The 16,226-nt window shown below is 44.6% G+C and overlaps 2 protein-coding genes across 15 annotated transcripts in view; one reads left to right on the forward strand and one right to left on the reverse strand.

Annotated features, from left to right (window-relative positions):
• The window catches only part of Cdca7l (cell division cycle associated 7 like), a 35,238-nt gene extending 25,466 nt beyond the window's left edge, over positions 1 to 9,772 (forward strand). For 2 of the 6 annotated variants that reach the window (XM_006515786.4, XM_011244099.3), the window contains 8 exons: positions 1,066 to 1,197; positions 3,144 to 3,497; positions 4,781 to 4,852; positions 4,956 to 5,126; positions 5,744 to 5,866; positions 6,635 to 6,784; positions 7,966 to 8,102; positions 8,527 to 9,772. In XM_006515786.4, coding sequence (XP_006515849.1) covers positions 1,066 to 1,197; positions 3,144 to 3,497; positions 4,781 to 4,852; positions 4,956 to 5,126; positions 5,744 to 5,866; positions 6,635 to 6,784; positions 7,966 to 8,102; positions 8,527 to 8,545 — 1,158 coding nt within the window. In that variant the 3' untranslated portion in view covers positions 8,546 to 9,772. Of the gene's footprint in view, positions 1 to 1,065; positions 1,198 to 3,143; positions 3,498 to 4,780; positions 4,853 to 4,955; positions 5,127 to 5,743; positions 5,867 to 6,634; positions 6,785 to 6,902; positions 7,301 to 7,965; positions 8,103 to 8,526 lie in introns of those variants that run through there. The other 4 variants (XM_006515784.4, XM_011244098.3, NM_146040.1 and 1 more) reach the window with 3 other exon arrangements.
• Dnah11 (dynein, axonemal, heavy chain 11) overlaps positions 9,042 to 16,226 on the reverse strand; it is a 321,062-nt gene continuing 313,877 nt past the window's right edge. For all 9 annotated transcript variants that reach the window (NM_010060.3, XM_017314946.2, XM_017314947.2 and 6 more), the window contains 5 exons: positions 14,618 to 14,800; positions 14,422 to 14,537; positions 11,512 to 11,624; positions 10,950 to 11,090; positions 9,042 to 9,683 (listed from right to left, as the gene is read on the reverse strand). In NM_010060.3, coding sequence (NP_034190.3) covers positions 9,436 to 9,683; positions 10,950 to 11,090; positions 11,512 to 11,624; positions 14,422 to 14,537; positions 14,618 to 14,800 — 801 coding nt within the window. In that variant the 3' untranslated portion in view covers positions 9,042 to 9,435. The remainder of the gene's footprint in view (positions 9,684 to 10,949; positions 11,091 to 11,511; positions 11,625 to 14,421; positions 14,538 to 14,617; positions 14,801 to 16,226) is intronic.

A 16,226-nucleotide genomic window follows, 5' to 3' on the forward strand; every position in this document is an offset into this window, starting at 1 on the left:
CAATGGAAATGGAGCGAGTCCAGTCTGTAGCAATGGGTGAGGGTGTGAGGGTGTGAGGGCCTTGGCACTCCCTGTAGAGAAACCCACTGTATTTGATGGAGATACATGCTCGCCCACAGGAGACTGCTCCGTATGGCTATAGGGAGTAAAACAGCAGGCAGGTGTCTGTTTTCCACAAGTTTGCCATTCTTTGTGAAAGCCACCTGGGGCCTAAAACTCAACTCCAGCAACTCTCCCCAGCCATAGCAGAAGTGATTAAGACACTGTTGAGAGAAAATTTCTTATTTGTAACTCTTGATTTGTGTAAGGTTTAGAAAATGTCTGCTGTGAGCTGGGCCTGGTGGTGCATGCCTTCAATCCAAGCACTTTTTGGAGGCAAAGGCAGGTAGATTTCTTAGTTTGAGGTCAGCCAGGTCTACAAAGTGAGTTCTAGGACAGCCAGGGATATAAAAGGAAGGAAGGAAGGAAGGAAGGAAGGAAGGAAGGAAGGAAGGAGAGAAGGAAGGGAGGAAGGAAGGAAAATACATGCTCTGTGTTCTATTGTAGTTGTAAAAGATACATAATGTAGAGCAAGCCATTGTAGCCATTTTGAGTGGCATCAAGGGTAGTGTGCAGTGTTGTGTGGCTGTCTCCCCTGCCCACTGCAGACCACTCTCAATCAATAGAAAGTCTTGCCCATTAGACATGAGTTTCATCTCTCCTCACTGCCCCTGTAACTGCCATCCTTTTTCCTTTCTGTTCCTAGTAGTTGATTTTTCTTTTCTTTTCTTTTCTTTTTCTTTTTTTTTTCATTTTTGAGATAGGGTTTCTTTGTATAGCCCTGGCTGTCCTAGAACTACCTCTGTAGACCAGGCTGGCCTCAAACTCACAGATCTGCCTCTCCAGTGCTTGTGTTAACAGCATGCACTGTCACTGCCCCACTGTGGTAGTTGATTTTTGAGACAAGGTCTCACTGCATAGTCTAGGATTGGAATTCTGCCTCTACCTTTACTGCCCTTCCCCTCCAGAGTACTGGAATTCTAAGTCTGTGACACCAAGTCTCACTTTAATCTGTCTTTAATTTAGCAGAATGTGTGCTTCCGTTCCAAATACTTCACAGAAGAACTAAGAAGGATTTTCAAAGAGGACACGGACTCAGAAATGGAAGATTTTGAAGGATTTACAGAGAGCGAGCTGAACATGAGCAGTAACCCAGAGGTAACAGTAGTAATGGCCAGCACAAGAGGTGTGGACTGGATGTTGAAAGTCTTGATTTTGATTGTACTTTTACCCCAGAGATGTTACATTATACATGAAAAGATGTAATTTTTGTTGTTGGTAGTGTTTGGTGGTCCTGCCCCTAGAGTCCTAGTGAAAAAATATCCCTTTACCCCTGAGGATCAGGGGCATATCTTGCCTTTGTCATCTGACCCATTTTATTGCAGCTTCTCCATCTTTTATCTACTCAGTCTTCCTTGGGATAACACCGTCCTTAGGCTGTGTCTTGTTGGGTGTGAAGTTATATTCTTAGGCTAGAAGCTAATTTTGCAAAAACACAGGGTGATGGAGCAGAGTGGGAGCCTATGCCTCCTGGTTTGGATTTTGCTAATTGTACCGATGACTCAGGCCTGCCAGGGTCCTGGGGACTCTGCCCCAGGTCCTGCACTATGACAGGGCTTCCTTTGGATCTTTTTCTTTTACTCCCTTTATTGAGGTCAGTCTTAGCATACTAGCATTTCAATCACTGTAAATCACTACCGTGGTGGTGGTGGTATTGAAGATGATAATGATATTGGTGGTAGTGTTTAAGGCAAGATCTCATACATACATAGCTCAGGTTAGAGCCCTAATCGCACAGCATTTCTTTGGCACCCGCTTGAGATACTAAGCATGAGCCACCAAGACTAACTGTTTTAAATGCTTTATTGGAATAGTTTTAGGCTTATAAAGTTAAAGATGTAGGATGCAGAAGCCCTGTTATACTTTGACCTAGTCTTTCTTTACATGACTGTGATGTTTGTACAAACAAGAAACTAATGTTTGTGTATTGCTGTCACTACATTTACACTTTTAAGAGTAGTTTACCAGCCAGGCAGTGGTGGTGCACACCTTTAATCCCAGCACTTGGGAGGCAAAGACAGGCGGATTTCTGAGTTTGAGGCCAGCCTGGTCTATAAAGTGAGTTCCAGGACAGCCAGGGCTATACAGAGAAACTCTGTCTCCAAAAACAGAAACAAAAACAAAACAAAGAGGAGTTTATCAATGTTTTCGTTAATGTGCCCTTTCTGTCCCAAGCATCACATGCATTAAGTGTTTCTTTATAATTTTTTAAATTTATATTTTTAACTGATTCAAAAAAATACCATGAGGCAGATGTTTTAAAAGAGGTTAACTGTTTAATGCTAACTGGAAAATAGAATATTTATCTGAAAGTAGATACTACCACTTCCTTTGCTGGTAAGGTGAGTTTAGTTTATGCTGTTTGATGTCATTAGCTTTTATACAACCTTGGACACATACCTGCATAGGGCCAGTTGGTAGTGATGATGGCTTTCCCTATCCCTCACCTTTCCTCAGGCATCTCTTGGGGCATGTAAGTCCTCGTAGTCAGCTGTCTCACCCACTCTGCCTGGGCCGATGCTCCTGCTCAGACATCCCACTGTGCCCAGTGTTTTTTCTCAGATGTCTTAGATTGTCATCAGCAAGACACTAAGATCTTCCAAGACTTGATGGGTTTCATGTCTGGGTGACTTCTTTAACTACTAGTAGTTTTTAAGCTCAGTGATACCTAGTTAAGGAGTTTTTGTTTCTAGTGAAGGAAAATAAATTGCTCCCAAAGCCCCTTAGATTCTATATACTGCAACACACACACACACAATTCAGCGTAGGCCCACTCAGATTTGGTTAGAGAATGCATTGAGGACAGATTGTATTAATGAGCTTTCCATCACTAGAACAGAATACCAGGGTTCACTGTGTGTGACTCACAGCTTGGAGGTTTCCATGTATCATCCGTTGGCTCTGTTGCTCCGAATCTGGTGAGGAAGGAACGTGTGGTGAAGCAAATTCTGACCTGCATTCCCACCTAGAACAGTTTTAAACACAGTTGCCTGGTCTAGTGTTGGTACAGATCGTTTTTATCCTTCTTTCTCCTTGTCCCTTAGCTCATGGAGTCGGAGCTGAGTGACAGTGACAAAGCATACCCTGTGATGAATGATGCGGAGGAAGATGATGAAGAGGAGGCTGCACCTAGAAGGGGCAGGTCCACAAGAAGAAGCAGTTTCGGTCTTCGGGTAGCCTTTCAGTTCCCCACCAAAAAATTGGCAAGAACACCAGATAAAGATAGCTCACACTTGCTGGACAGTAAGACGGATCTTAGAAGAAAGAAGAGCTCCAGACAGCCCAAGGGAAAGGAGGACTCTGCTTCTGATGCCGAGGATGAGTCCAGAGCTGAGAGCCAAGAGAATTCGGATGCTCTGCTGAAAAGGGCCATGAACATCAAAGAGAACAAGGCTATGGTATGCTCTTGCAGCAGCAGCTGGGACCATAGCCAGCTGCCCCAAGGGTTGCTGACACAGCTTTGCTCTCTGGAGAGAAAGTATATCCTGGGCACATTTGTTACACGATTAGCTCTGGTTTGGGGATGGAAAGACTCAAGAACCGTTTATCCCTGCTGTGCATGGTTGAGCAGGCTAAGTTTAAGTTGGCAGAGGCACTGGAGAATAGATAAGCTGACCAGCTGCACTGTCCCCAGCAGAAAAGAGGAGCTGGGCTGTCATTGAGCCCAGGGAGAATTACGGTGGGCAGGTGGTGGCTTCTGTCTGAAAGCCGTTCCTTCAGAGACATCATCTGAAGGAATGAGAGATGGCTACCATTGAAGCAGCCGCTGCCATGTTCTAATTCAGTTATGCCTTGGCTAGTGGTTAGTTCAGCCTAGCACAATCTAGAGCAACCTTTGTTACATGTATTTGGGTTTTCTATGTGTGGACAGTAACCTCAGCCCAGTTATTGAAAGTAATTCTTCCTAATTTTACACTGGCAAAATTAAAAAGAAATTCTACCAGTCATAAATTCTTTCCTCCTCTTTGGTGGCTTTTTAAATGCCATCCTTTAAAAAAATGCACAATATAGTGATACTTTATACACAGACCTACACCTAAGAGAACACTCTTGTCTGTTTGTGTTTATCTGTATGTGTTTGTTCTTAGTGGTCTCACGTTTACATGAATCTAAAAAGAAAATCCAGAGGAAAGAGCCTGGTTGGTTGGTGTTAGGTCTTTGGCGATAGTGACAGATGTCTGAAGGTAGGAATTTTTGAGGTATAGATGCAGGGAGACCAGACTTGTCTTGATCCTAATCCTCTTGCCTCTGCATCCTGGTGCTCAGACTACAGCATGTACCATGACTTAAGCCCCAGCAAGTGTTTTGGTTGATCTGGGAGTTCTGAGGGTCACCCAGCTGATTGGACATGCTGGGTTTGATTTTAAGGTTTGTAAAATGTGCTTCAGGTCACACTGCTATGATAGTGGTGAAGTTGGGACCTGATGCTCCTGGCCCCAAACGTGTCAAGACAAACATATCTTCGTTGTGTTCTATTGTTTCTGTATATAAGGAAGGGGTATGATGTTGACTTGGATGAACAATGAATGGTGTCCTCCTCTTACTCAGGAGGTGAAGTCTTACATGAGACAGATTTATGGACGCTATATAGGTAGTTCAGAGAGATTTAAGAGGTGTTGGCCCCAGAACTGTCTCCTTGACTGATGTCAGACCCCCCCCCCCCTTTCTTTCTGAACCTTAGCTTGCTCAGTTGTTGGCGGAATTGAATTCGGTGCCAGATTTCTTCCCTGTTCGGACACCACCTTCGGCTTCTGTAAGTGAAACTCTTGGTTTCTTAGACTGGCCCTGCTTCTGAGAACCCATAGCTTTCTGTTTAAGGGGAACCTAGTTACATATGTCTGTGTTCTTGGTTTTAGAGGAGGCGAACACCACGACGGGCCTTCTCAGAGGGACAGATCACACGGCGCATGAACCCAACCCGGAGTGCACGACCCCCTGAAAAGTTTGCTCTGGAGAACTTCACCTTCTCAGCCACCAAGCTTACTGAAGAGCTTTACAGTTTCAGAAGAAGAAAGACAATCAGTGGGGTAATTACTGACTAATAAGCAAACGGGCCTCAAGTGCAAGTATTTCATTATGCTAGGGCTGGCTCTGGTGTAGTCTTGAGTCAGCAGGCTTCCAGCAGTTGAAAACTTGAGTTTCCACCATGTTCCTGTGAGAGCATGGGTTGAGAAGACCCTTGGGCTGGCTAAGCTGCAGATAACTTAAGAGTCCTTTGTCTAAAATGAGCCTGAGGAGCTTGGGGGACTCAGGGACTTGCCCAGCATGCAGGAGGCCCTGGCTTTGATCCAACTCTACCAGCAAAGCCAAGCCAGCTTTGTGGTTGTGTACTCTGAAAGATGCAAGAGTTTCTCCTTGTCTGCTTCAGGAGTGGCTGTTGGGGAAGAGGGAGGAACTTGGGGGCTGCCCCCTATGTGGGCAGGCTGTTTACTTCCTTGTCTTCTCCAAGTTTATAGCTCCTCCATCAATGCAGTATTGCTCTCCCAAGGGAGTGTGGGTTGGGGCAGGAACCCAGTAAATGACCATACAGACAAAGGACACTCATTAGACTTTGCATCTCTAAGCACGTTTAAGATTTTCATTCTGATTTTCAGTGTGTAGATGTGTGACAGGTACTCCTGTTTTATTTTGTTTTTTTCTTCAGGGGAAATGCCAGACGTATAGACGTCATCGGATATCTTCTTTCCGCTCAGTGAAAGACATCACTGAGGAAGACTTGGAAAACATTGCCATAACTGTGCGTGATAAAGTCTATGATAAAGTGCTTGTAAGTGACATCTTCAGGAAAGTGTGCATCACTGGTAACCTCCAACACACTGGCATTCAAAATCTGACATCTCGCCTTCTGTCCCTGTGCTGTCCTCCTAAGTCTTGCTCTGAGCTGTGTGGTCAAGGATCCAATGTACCAGGGGGAAAACGCAGACCACCTAACATAGTAGTCCTGCCCAGGGGCGAGGGCTCCCTGGGGCATATGTTGTAGAAGATTGGTACTGGATTGGAAAAGCATGTCTATATTTTATATGTTAAAATTGAAGGTCCCTGGGAGAGTAACATACCCGTATAAGAAAATAGCATTTCTGGTTGGTATGTATTGGTTATGTTTTTCTAAATGATGACCTGCAAAGGGGCTTTGCATATTCTACTTCAACTTTGTTTAGTACTACTTAAAATAGTAAATAGTAGAGTGTCCATTGAATTGCCAACCTTTCAAAACACGATTTTACATGGAAGGTTTCCAGGTCTCCAGCAGTAGATCAGAGTCAAGTTCATGCTACCTGGGGCTCACTGCCACTTAGGTCACCTCACCATCCCTTCCTCAGTGTTTTTCTGGTTTCTCCTCTGTTCCTGATTGTTGATTTCTTCTGTGTTCCTTGCTAAGCCTCATCTGCCCCAAGGTGCTTCTCTGGCCCGAGAATTAAAGTGCTTAAAGTAAAGGTTTGTCCTTCATAACATTCCCGCTGGGTTCTGGGCAAGGCCATGCTCCTGCACTCTCTCCTCATAAATCTCAGCTCTACCTCTTTTGCTTCATCCACAGGGTAACACGTGCCATCAGTGCCGGCAGAAGACCATCGATACCAAGACGGTCTGTCGGAACCAGAGCTGTGGTGGTGTGCGGGGACAGTTCTGTGGGCCCTGCCTGCGGAATCGCTATGGGGAGGATGTGCGGACAGCGTTGCTGGATCCGGTAAGGAGGAGTGTGTGCGTTTGTTATGAGTGTTTGGATGAAGGATGCGAGCCCAGGGCGGGGGTGGGGGAGTGGCTACAGTGCTCTTGTGAGTCGCTTTCCCCTCCTGCATCTTAAGACGATGTGGGCAGTGAAGGCGGACCAGGTGACTGACAGCTTGGGGTGAAGAGGTCCTGTGGGGGATTCCGGTGATTTCATTTCATCTGTCTTGGCCTGTCCAGGGGGTAAGTCACATTTAAGTGCTTCCTGTTGCCTCAGGACCATGCTGTGTGTCATACCTGCTAACATTGTTTACCACCAATGCGTTTCATAACAAGAAAGAGTGTGTGGCACTGCATGTGTGTGCACTTGTGTGCAGAGGGCAACTGCAGTTGTTGTTATCAAGAATCAGGGTAGACTTTCTGGATCTTCTCACTTCTCTCTGCCCAGTGCACACCGCCATCCCTAGACATTTGCATGTGGACTCTGGTTGGACTCAGCTCCTCCTTACTGACCGAGCTCCTCTCCCCAGCCCCATTTTCTCTTTTGAGGTGTATATTTAACTTGTTTGTGCTTCAGATCCTTAGGAGAAATGAAATGTCATTTCCAAACTATCAAAGTATATAACATTGCCACTTCGAGATCTGTGTCCAACCTATATGACCTCTTCTGCAGCAGTCAGAATATATGTGTGTGTATACACACACACACACACACACACACACACACACACACAATCCCCAGTTTCTAGACATACTGTTTTGACTAAGTGATTTAATATTAAAATTACATATCAGGAGAGCTGGAATTCTTACATTAATCTTGTACCAAACCTGGACTCCTAAAATCATAACCAGTGTGTGTGTATGTATATATATATACATACACACACACACACATACACATATATATGTGTGTGTGTATGTGTATATAGGGCCCTGAACTTAGAAGCGAGCTTAATTTTTTTAATAGTTCCGCCTCGGTGGTATCTGGTTATGTCTAGAACAGGCATGCCTGTTTTTTGTTTTTTTTTTGACATGGATTGGACACTTTTGCTGGGGCCCTGTGAAGCTGAAAGGAGAACATTGGCTAGTCCCTCATACATTCTAACCCTGTGCAGTTACTGGCTAGAGTAGAGGCTTGAACCCAGATCTCCTGTGTAGACTGTGGCTAAAAGGAACCACCTCTCCTCTGCCTCCTAGAAGTGGACATGTCCTCCCTGCCGTGGCATCTGCAATTGCAGTTACTGCCGGAGGCGAGATGGCCGCTGTGCTACTGGAATTCTCATTCATCTGGCCAAGTTCTACGGTTATGATAATGTCAAGGAGTACCTGGAGAGGTGAGTGTAACATAGTAAGGATCAGTGTGGCAGAGCCAATGGGCTGTGGATTCCAGCTCACTTCAGCGCCCCTTCCATTCTGTGTCCATTGGTGTTGGAGAGGCTAGGGCTGAGAGAATCCCTACCTTTGTTACAGAGTTCTCAAGTCCACAGTGGCTCAAACTAACACTTGTAGCGCGAAAGAAATGTCATGAGAACCATCCAAAATAAAACATCTGCAGCAGTTGAACAGTATGCAGTCAGGCGAGGAGGGCCCCAGTTCCCAATTGTCAAGCTGTGTAAAGGAATTCTGAAGTGTGGAAGTATGCGGAGACGCACGTGGAGCCATGTGTGAGAATGCTCTGAGACCACCTTAGCCTAGAGTACGGTTACCATTCCTGCATCTGATCGGCTCCTAACAGACACTTCTCCATCTGTTGTTTAGCTTACAGAAGCAGCTGTAGAAGACAGTCGAGAGGAGAGGGATCGCTCGAACTTAACCAGGCGGAGTCCCACGAGACGAGTCTGCTCTTTGTGCCAGCCTTAGACGCTTGTTTTCTAGAATTTACTGGTTCTACTGCTATTGTTTCTTAAAAGATGTTTATATGCTTAAAAAGGTTTCTCAGGAAATATAGTAAAGCAGAGAAATCTGTATCCATACCTGCATAGACCTGTATTGTGACAAGTGTCTGCTGAAGAGTTAAAAGCACAGTTTGAGTGGGGCAGAGTTAATGCTCAGGTAAGTTATAAAGAAGACCTTGTCTGACAGCTCTCGCCTTTGATACTCAGTTCCCCCACGGTCACTCCCTTCCTGCAGAGGCTGTTGCTTTGCCTCCTGAGTGACCATAGCTCAAACCTGATAGTTTATCCTGCTCTGGATATTAAATTCTGGGTCATTAGGAATTTATATTGAAGAATGTTACTCTAAACTACCAAGTGCAATTAACCACACACTGTGAGTAAGGTGTCCTTTTTATTAAGAGACAATAGAAACAGACACTGGAGGCCTCACTGTGCTTGCCTCTTCCTTCAGGACCTGCCTGGAGCCTGCTGCTTCTATTTTTTTAAAAAAAAATTTTTATAGATTATGCTTTTTATAGAACACTCACTGCATTGTTTCCAAGTCTTAGGGATACAAGATAAGCCATGGTGTTTTGAATGGGTGTTGGGGGAAGCTAAAATCAATAAGTATTCATCCCTTATAGGTGTGTAGTGTTTGGTCCTTGTGTACTGTGATTACTCGCCCTCCTCAAAGAATAATTCTCTAACAAAAGAATGTATACCCCTGTTACTAAAACATCCTTGCTGTGTCTGGCTGAAGCTGGAGGGACGTGAGCTGTAAAACCAAGGCCGTTCATGCTTCCAGCAGTAGAGCCACACCTGCCAGTACCCACTTAGCTATCCTGTCTTTGCTCCTTAGCCTGAACGTCCACACGTAGGTGGGGCCTCTCGCTTTGGTTTTGTAAACAGGGCACTCGTAGGCATGCTTAATTTCTTGTCTGTCCACGGGCACGGCTTTGGCAAAGATGACGGGCATCATGGACGTTAACTCCTTAAGGCGGGCATCAACAAGGGCTCCTGACTGGATGTCCCACCTGGCACCTGTGGCAGAGACAACAGTTGTGTAACTGGCATGCGGGTTCTGATGCTCTTAATTGTTCCATGCAATAAATGTTCCACTTTGACCATGTTGTCACCTGTCTGTGGCATCCTTGTGCGGTTTGAGAAGTTTAACTGCTTTATAAGATCAAATTCCAGACATATTCAAACCCGTGAAAGAAGCACACAGCTCTCTTAGCATCCTTTCTCGCTGCACTTACCAAGCTTGGAACAAGTTCAGGTCATTCCCTGCCTGGCCCTGGGATAACTGAACTGTGGTGTTTGCTTCAATGTGAGTGCTGCTTCAGGTGAATACACAGAGAGAGATGCACAGCATCAGCGGCAGCTTCAGGGTTTGGAAGATACCCAGGAACAGAATACTAGAGTAGATTTACTGGGATCTTTTAGAAAGCAGAGGGTGGGGGCTGCCAAACAGGCTCAGTGGGCAAAAGGCATTGGCAACCTGACCACCTGAGTCCATATTGAAAGCTAGATGTGGAAATAGCATGTGTAATGCCTGTATTCTAGGAAAGTCAAAGCCTGGCAAATGTGGTATGTAGGAAATAACACAAAGGTGCTGCTTCAAAAACAAGATGGAAAGAAAGAACTAGCTCTTGAAAGTTGTTCTTTGACCTCTGTACACAATAAAAGCTTAAAAGCAGGAGGGCAGATTTTGAATTGATGGTAGTTGTGATGGTTTGTATATGCTTGGCCCAAGGAGTGGCACTATTTGGAATCCTTGTTGGAGTAGGTGTGTCACTATCGGTGTAGGCTTTAATACCCTATTCCTAGCTGCCTGGAAGTCAGTATTCTGCCTGGAGTCTTCAGATGAAGATGTAGAACTCTCAGCTCCTCCTGACACCATGCCTGTATGGATGCTGCCATGTTCCCACCTTGATGATAATGGACTGAACCTCTGAACCTGTAAGCCAGCCTCAGTTAAATGTTGTCCTTATAATGTTGCCTTGGTCATGGTGTCTGTTCACAGCAATAAAATCCTGACTAAGACAGAAGTGAAAAGCAGAATACTGTGGATTACATGCGGGACTTAAGTTCCTGAAGTTTTAACGCTGGGTGATAATGTAGGTACAGTTTAAAGTGACAACCATCACCCTGAGTGCCATACAGTTTGGCTCTCATTACACGTACACTTGGATATTTAAGTCATCTGAAGGGAGGAGGAAGAAATAAAGTCACAACAGTAGATGTTGCAGGACAGGGACCAGCTTGTACCTAAGGCAGTGCCACATGCATTCCTTAGGGACTCACCTTCCAGGTGGAGGCCATGAAGGTATGCACCTTCTCTGGGGGGGTGGCCATAGTCTTCCTTGGTTTTTTTAGTAACATCTATAGTCAAACACATTCTGTCCAGTGGCCACTCGTTTTTTCGAGCCATGGTCTGCATGATTGCTTTGGGAGAAAAAGGAAGAATTGAAGAAGGTAAAAACGCTGTTTATAGGGTCCCAATAGCCCACAGTATCCCATGGGGTATCATAGGTTAGAGCTATGCTGGGCATACAGGCTTGCAGGACCATTTTGCCCTCCATGGTCACAAATAAGGATATACTGGAGCAGCAACTGCCATTTGCTTTTAAGTTGCCTGTGTTCCTTCAGTGTGACAGTGACAGACAGTGGCTTTTCTCTAGGATATACTACACTACTGCAGCTATGCTGTTGGCCCTCTCCTTCCTAACTAGAACCCTCATTGCTGCCCCTGCTTTGAAATGATTGTTTGAAAAGATGGGTGGAGAAGGACAAGAAGTTGTCACAGGTAAAGCCAGGCAGGACTTCTACCAGGAGTATGACCCCCATCCCCTGCCTCCAGCCATACCTGTTAAGAAAGATTGAGGGTTGAAGAACCCAGAAAGCCACACAACAGCTGGGAGGGTGAGGTCTTGAGTCCAAGTATCAAGTTCCCGGCAGCGTAAGAGGAGGTCGTTAAACCTGGTTAATGGGAGGTAGGAAGACATGATCTGACATTTTAGTAAAGTAGACCTCTTCTAGGAAGAAAGGGTGGGGTTCGTTTTGGGGGCTGCGGAGTTCACCAGGGTAAGTAGGGAAAAGAGCCACCTCTTATGACTCAAAAGGTGGTGCCCCTTCACAGGACTGGTTTCTTCCTGTTAGTGGTTACCAGCAGCTCTTGACACAGGTGTTATTTAGATGGTGTACAAAAAAAGCCTTTTGAGCAGGGTTAGCAAACACCACCGTTCTATGGGATGCAGTAGGAATGCTTTGGAGTGCATGCGTGTGTGTGCATCACTATTACAATACCAGAGTTGTTAGGAAGGATATAGCCAAAGCAAAGAGTATGAGACAAGTGCTTGTCCCACACAGACTAATTACTTGGAAGGGGATGATAAAGTCTTCTAGTAGAAATATTTACCACTACGCCCTGTATCCTGGCAGAAAGAAACCTCTAGTGATGTTCAGTTGAAAACAGGTTTTAAAGTGTAAAGAAATGTTAAGGTTAAGATGGCATGGTGGGAGGACCTGGAGAGATGGCTCAGCAAGTAAAAGCACTTGACTGCTGTTTCTGAAGACTCAGATTCAATTCCTAGCATCTGTGTGACGGTTTGTAACTTTGTGTGTAACTCTAGTTCTAAAGGATCTGATGCCCTCTTAGTGTGTGTGTGTATGTGAATATATGTGTGTATATAGGTATGTGTATGAATATATGTATGTGTGTGTATTTAATTTATGTGCTATTTTATTTTATGTGCATTGATGTTTTGCCTCCATGTATACCTATATGAAGGTGTTAGGTCCTAGAGTTACAGATAGTTGTAAGCTGCCATGTAGGTGTTGGGAGTTGAACCTATGACTTCTGGAAGAGCTCTTAACCTCTGAGCCATCTCTCAAACCCTAATCTTTGTTTATATGGTGTGGAAAAGAAAATTCCAGAGCAATATGGGAAAAGCAGTTCTGAGCAAGCAGATCGCTGAGTAGAACAAAAAAGGCAACTCATTCTCGGAGGTAGGTTGAGAGGTCTCTGGAAAGTGTTGGCTTAGGTTGTGTATGGAAAGTTTAGTGTCTTAATCACATTGTAAAGGACCCTCTTTAGGAACAGTACAGAGAGTAATGAATAATAAAACTAGACCAATAAGTTAGAAAAGGTTAGAAACGAAGAACCTAGGGAAAAATGACAGAAATTAGCTAGTACAAAGTAAGATGATAGGGAAAAGCCCAAACTTATTCATCATAAAGCATTATTAAATGCAAATCCTCCATTTCTGGGTAGGTAGAGCCCGCTCTTGCATATTTATAAGACTACTGAGTCTGTGCTCACTCTCCTGGATGGTTATTTGCTGTCTTTGGAAGTCACCCAACTGAACTGCCTCGTGCTCACCTCTGTGTCACCAGGGATGCAACCTGTAGTCACCTTGGAGGAGGAAAATGAGGACATGCCTGGATCACATTGGCCTGTGGATGTTCTGCTGGGCACTGTGTTGATTGCTGGTTAACATAGAAGGGTCTGGCCCAGGGGGAGACACCTATCCTTCCTAGTAAGTGGGCCTGAGCTGTGTGAGCTACGAGGCTAAGGGAAGGGAGTAAGCTAGTAAGCAGTGATGTTTCATGGTGTCTGCTTCAGTTCCTACCTCCAGATCTGCTCTGACACTGCAGTGATAACTGCTTCCTAGAACTATAAACTGAGGTGAACAAACCCTTTTTCCCAGTTGCTTTTGCTTAGTGTTTAATCACAGCAACAGAAAACAAACTAGAGCAACACCCATCTCCCTTGGCCAACACTTGGCTGCCTCTGAGACTGTAATAGTGCTAATTGTCAACAGAGTCTGGGATCACTCAGGAGACAAGCCCACAAGTACCTATGAATTGATTTAGCCTCTAGAAATGCCTATTCTAGGATTATTTTTAATAGGTTAATTGATACGAGAAAAAGTACTGTAAATATGGGTGACATCATTCTCTGAGTTGGGATTCTCAATTGTGTAAATGGTGAGTGAGCTTAGCACTGGCACCCCTTGCTCTGCGTCTCAACTCTTGCACACTACCAGCTCTCTCAAGCAGCTGTCACTGAGACTCCCATCAAAAGTTTGATGGTGCCTGGAACCATGAGCAAACCAACCTTTCCTAGGAACAACAGGAAAAGAAACCAAGACTGGCAGGGTCCTAACATGCTGTCATTTGGAATTCTAATGGCACCTTCCAGATTGATTCCAACTCAGGAAAAGATACAGGACAAGGAACTTCAGCATGCAAAAGGAGTAGACAGTCATGTGATGCTTTCTGAATTGTCCACGAAGGTCACAGAACAGCTGGGGATAAAGCATCAGCCTTCAGCAATCTCAGTTCCTGCCTCTGGCTGTCTAAAGTCATCTATGAGTGCATTAGTAATTACTGGTTTGGAAAATAAAGGGAAGGAAAGGCCAACACCCAAACTCAAGTAGTTTGTAGGACTTTAAATCAGTGAGGAAATTTTGCTTACATTTTTTTTCAGATGGAAAAAAAAAAATGAACACTGGAAGATCAGGTATTTTGTCAAAGAGTAGTTACCTAATGAATGAGGAAGAATTTGAATCTTGGTCTGGTCTATGTGAACTAACGTGAGCTAAATACCAGAGGAACTCAAGTGAAATTGGTAGAGTCTACAAGATGATGGTCACGGAGCAGGAGTTCTGCAGCATGTGGCTGAGAAGGAGTAGGAGGTGCCAGAGGTAGACAGCAAAGGCTGACCCTGGGCTGATGTTTACAGTTGCCAGTGGCAGTAGAGGCAGTTGCTTACCACTGGGCCAGGCCATAAGTAGATGGATATGCCAGTTTGTTCCATGTATCTGGAACCCGGTCATAACTCAGGGCGGACAGCTGGGTTTCCACATCAGGAGATAATGTCAACTCTCCCTGGGACAGAGAAAAGGTCACCATGAATACGCCCCAGTGTGGTGACGCCTCCCCCCTCCTTGTCCCATTTGTAAGTCTACCTTCAAACCAAGGTCTAAGTGTTGAAGCGACACACGGATTTCCCGGATGAGAACGTTCATCCTCTCACACTCTTGAAAGCAAACGAGAACATACGGGCTTCTATTTGGGTTCTTTTGCATTATTTCTGCCATGTTGAACTCTTCTGGAAGTCTCTCCAAAATGTCATCCAAGATATTCTTAACCTTAAAACATTAAGATACACAGACTGTATTTCTTTTGTTGTTGTTCTTGTTGCTGTTCCTGGTGTCTGTGATGGTTTGAACGAGTATGGTCCCCATAGGCTCATAGGTAGTGGCACTATTAGGAGGTGTGACCTTGTAGGAGGAAGTGTGTCACTGGGGGTGAGCTTTGAGGCTTCAACTGCTCAAGCCAGGCCCAGAGTCTGTTTTCTTCCTGTTGCCTGTAATCCACTTGTAAAACTCTGGACTCCTTCTCCAGTTGTCTGGACAGCCATGCTCCCCACCATGACAATAATGGACTTAACCTTTGAAATGCAAGCCAGTCCCAGTTAAATGCTTTCTTTATAAAAGTTGCTGTGGTCATGGTGTCTTTTTCACAGCAATAAAACCCTAACTAACACAGTGACTCTACATCATACTTTTTGACATCTCAGAATAGACCATGCAGCTTCCAAAGATGTCTACAACATTCAAAAGATCTCCATTGTTAGCTGCTCAGAGCTGCTGCGTTAGCACTAGGCACCCCCCTCTGCTGTGGACAGTTTTAAGGAGTAGGATTACCATCTAAATGACATTTGTGTGCAAAGGTAAAGATGAGAGAGTAGAACATGACTGTTGATTTGAAAATGTACGTATCTATCAGTTTCACTGAGCTAGAATATAACTATCTAGAAGCAGATGATTGGGAAATACCCTTCCTAGAATTCTAGCCTTCATGAGACCAAGAAAGAAGGGTCATGAGTTCAAGTCCAGCCTGAGATATGCAGTGAGACCCTGCCTCCAAGAGCCAAAAAGAAAAAAAAAAAAAAAAAAGAAAGTAAAAAATAGGGGGCAGGAGAGAAAAAAAAGAAAAAAGGGCCTTTATCTCCAGGCAGCATTTCCATCTCCCTGCATTTCTCAGTTGATTCACATGGTCCCAACATCATGCCCAGGAATTGCTGTCGCAAGCAGGGTAGGCAGTGGGCAAGGGCCCTGTAGTTAGATGGCAGTATGGCTTTAGACTCGGCCAGGTTTCATTTCCTTCCCTGACCTCTCTCTACCTGTTGAGTCTTGGCAACTCATGTCAGCTGGAATAGATCCTAATGCCTCTCCAAACCCTTGTGTGTTAAATAGCCCAGGGAAAAGTATGCTCTTTAGTGTCTGGCACCTAACAACTGGCCTTGGCTATGAGCATCTGGCCTGGGTGGATACAGAGGTACCTTGCTTTACATGTACTGCATTTTCTGGTTTTGTGATTGGCTTCCCTCATGGAAAGATTGGAAATATAACAAATATAAGATTTATAATATAATATAAATATATGCCCCTCTGCTTCTATAAATGTATGTCTTCCTGCAGGGAAGATGTTTCCTTGTTCATCTTGCTAAAGATATAGTATTGTAGAAAAGATGTTTATATTCAGGGTAAACAACATGTACAATTTCTTTGA

This window comes from Mus musculus, chromosome 12 (assembly GCF_000001635.26).
Source record: "Mus musculus strain C57BL/6J chromosome 12, GRCm38.p6 C57BL/6J".
NCBI lineage: Eukaryota > Metazoa > Chordata > Mammalia > Rodentia > Muridae > Mus > Mus musculus.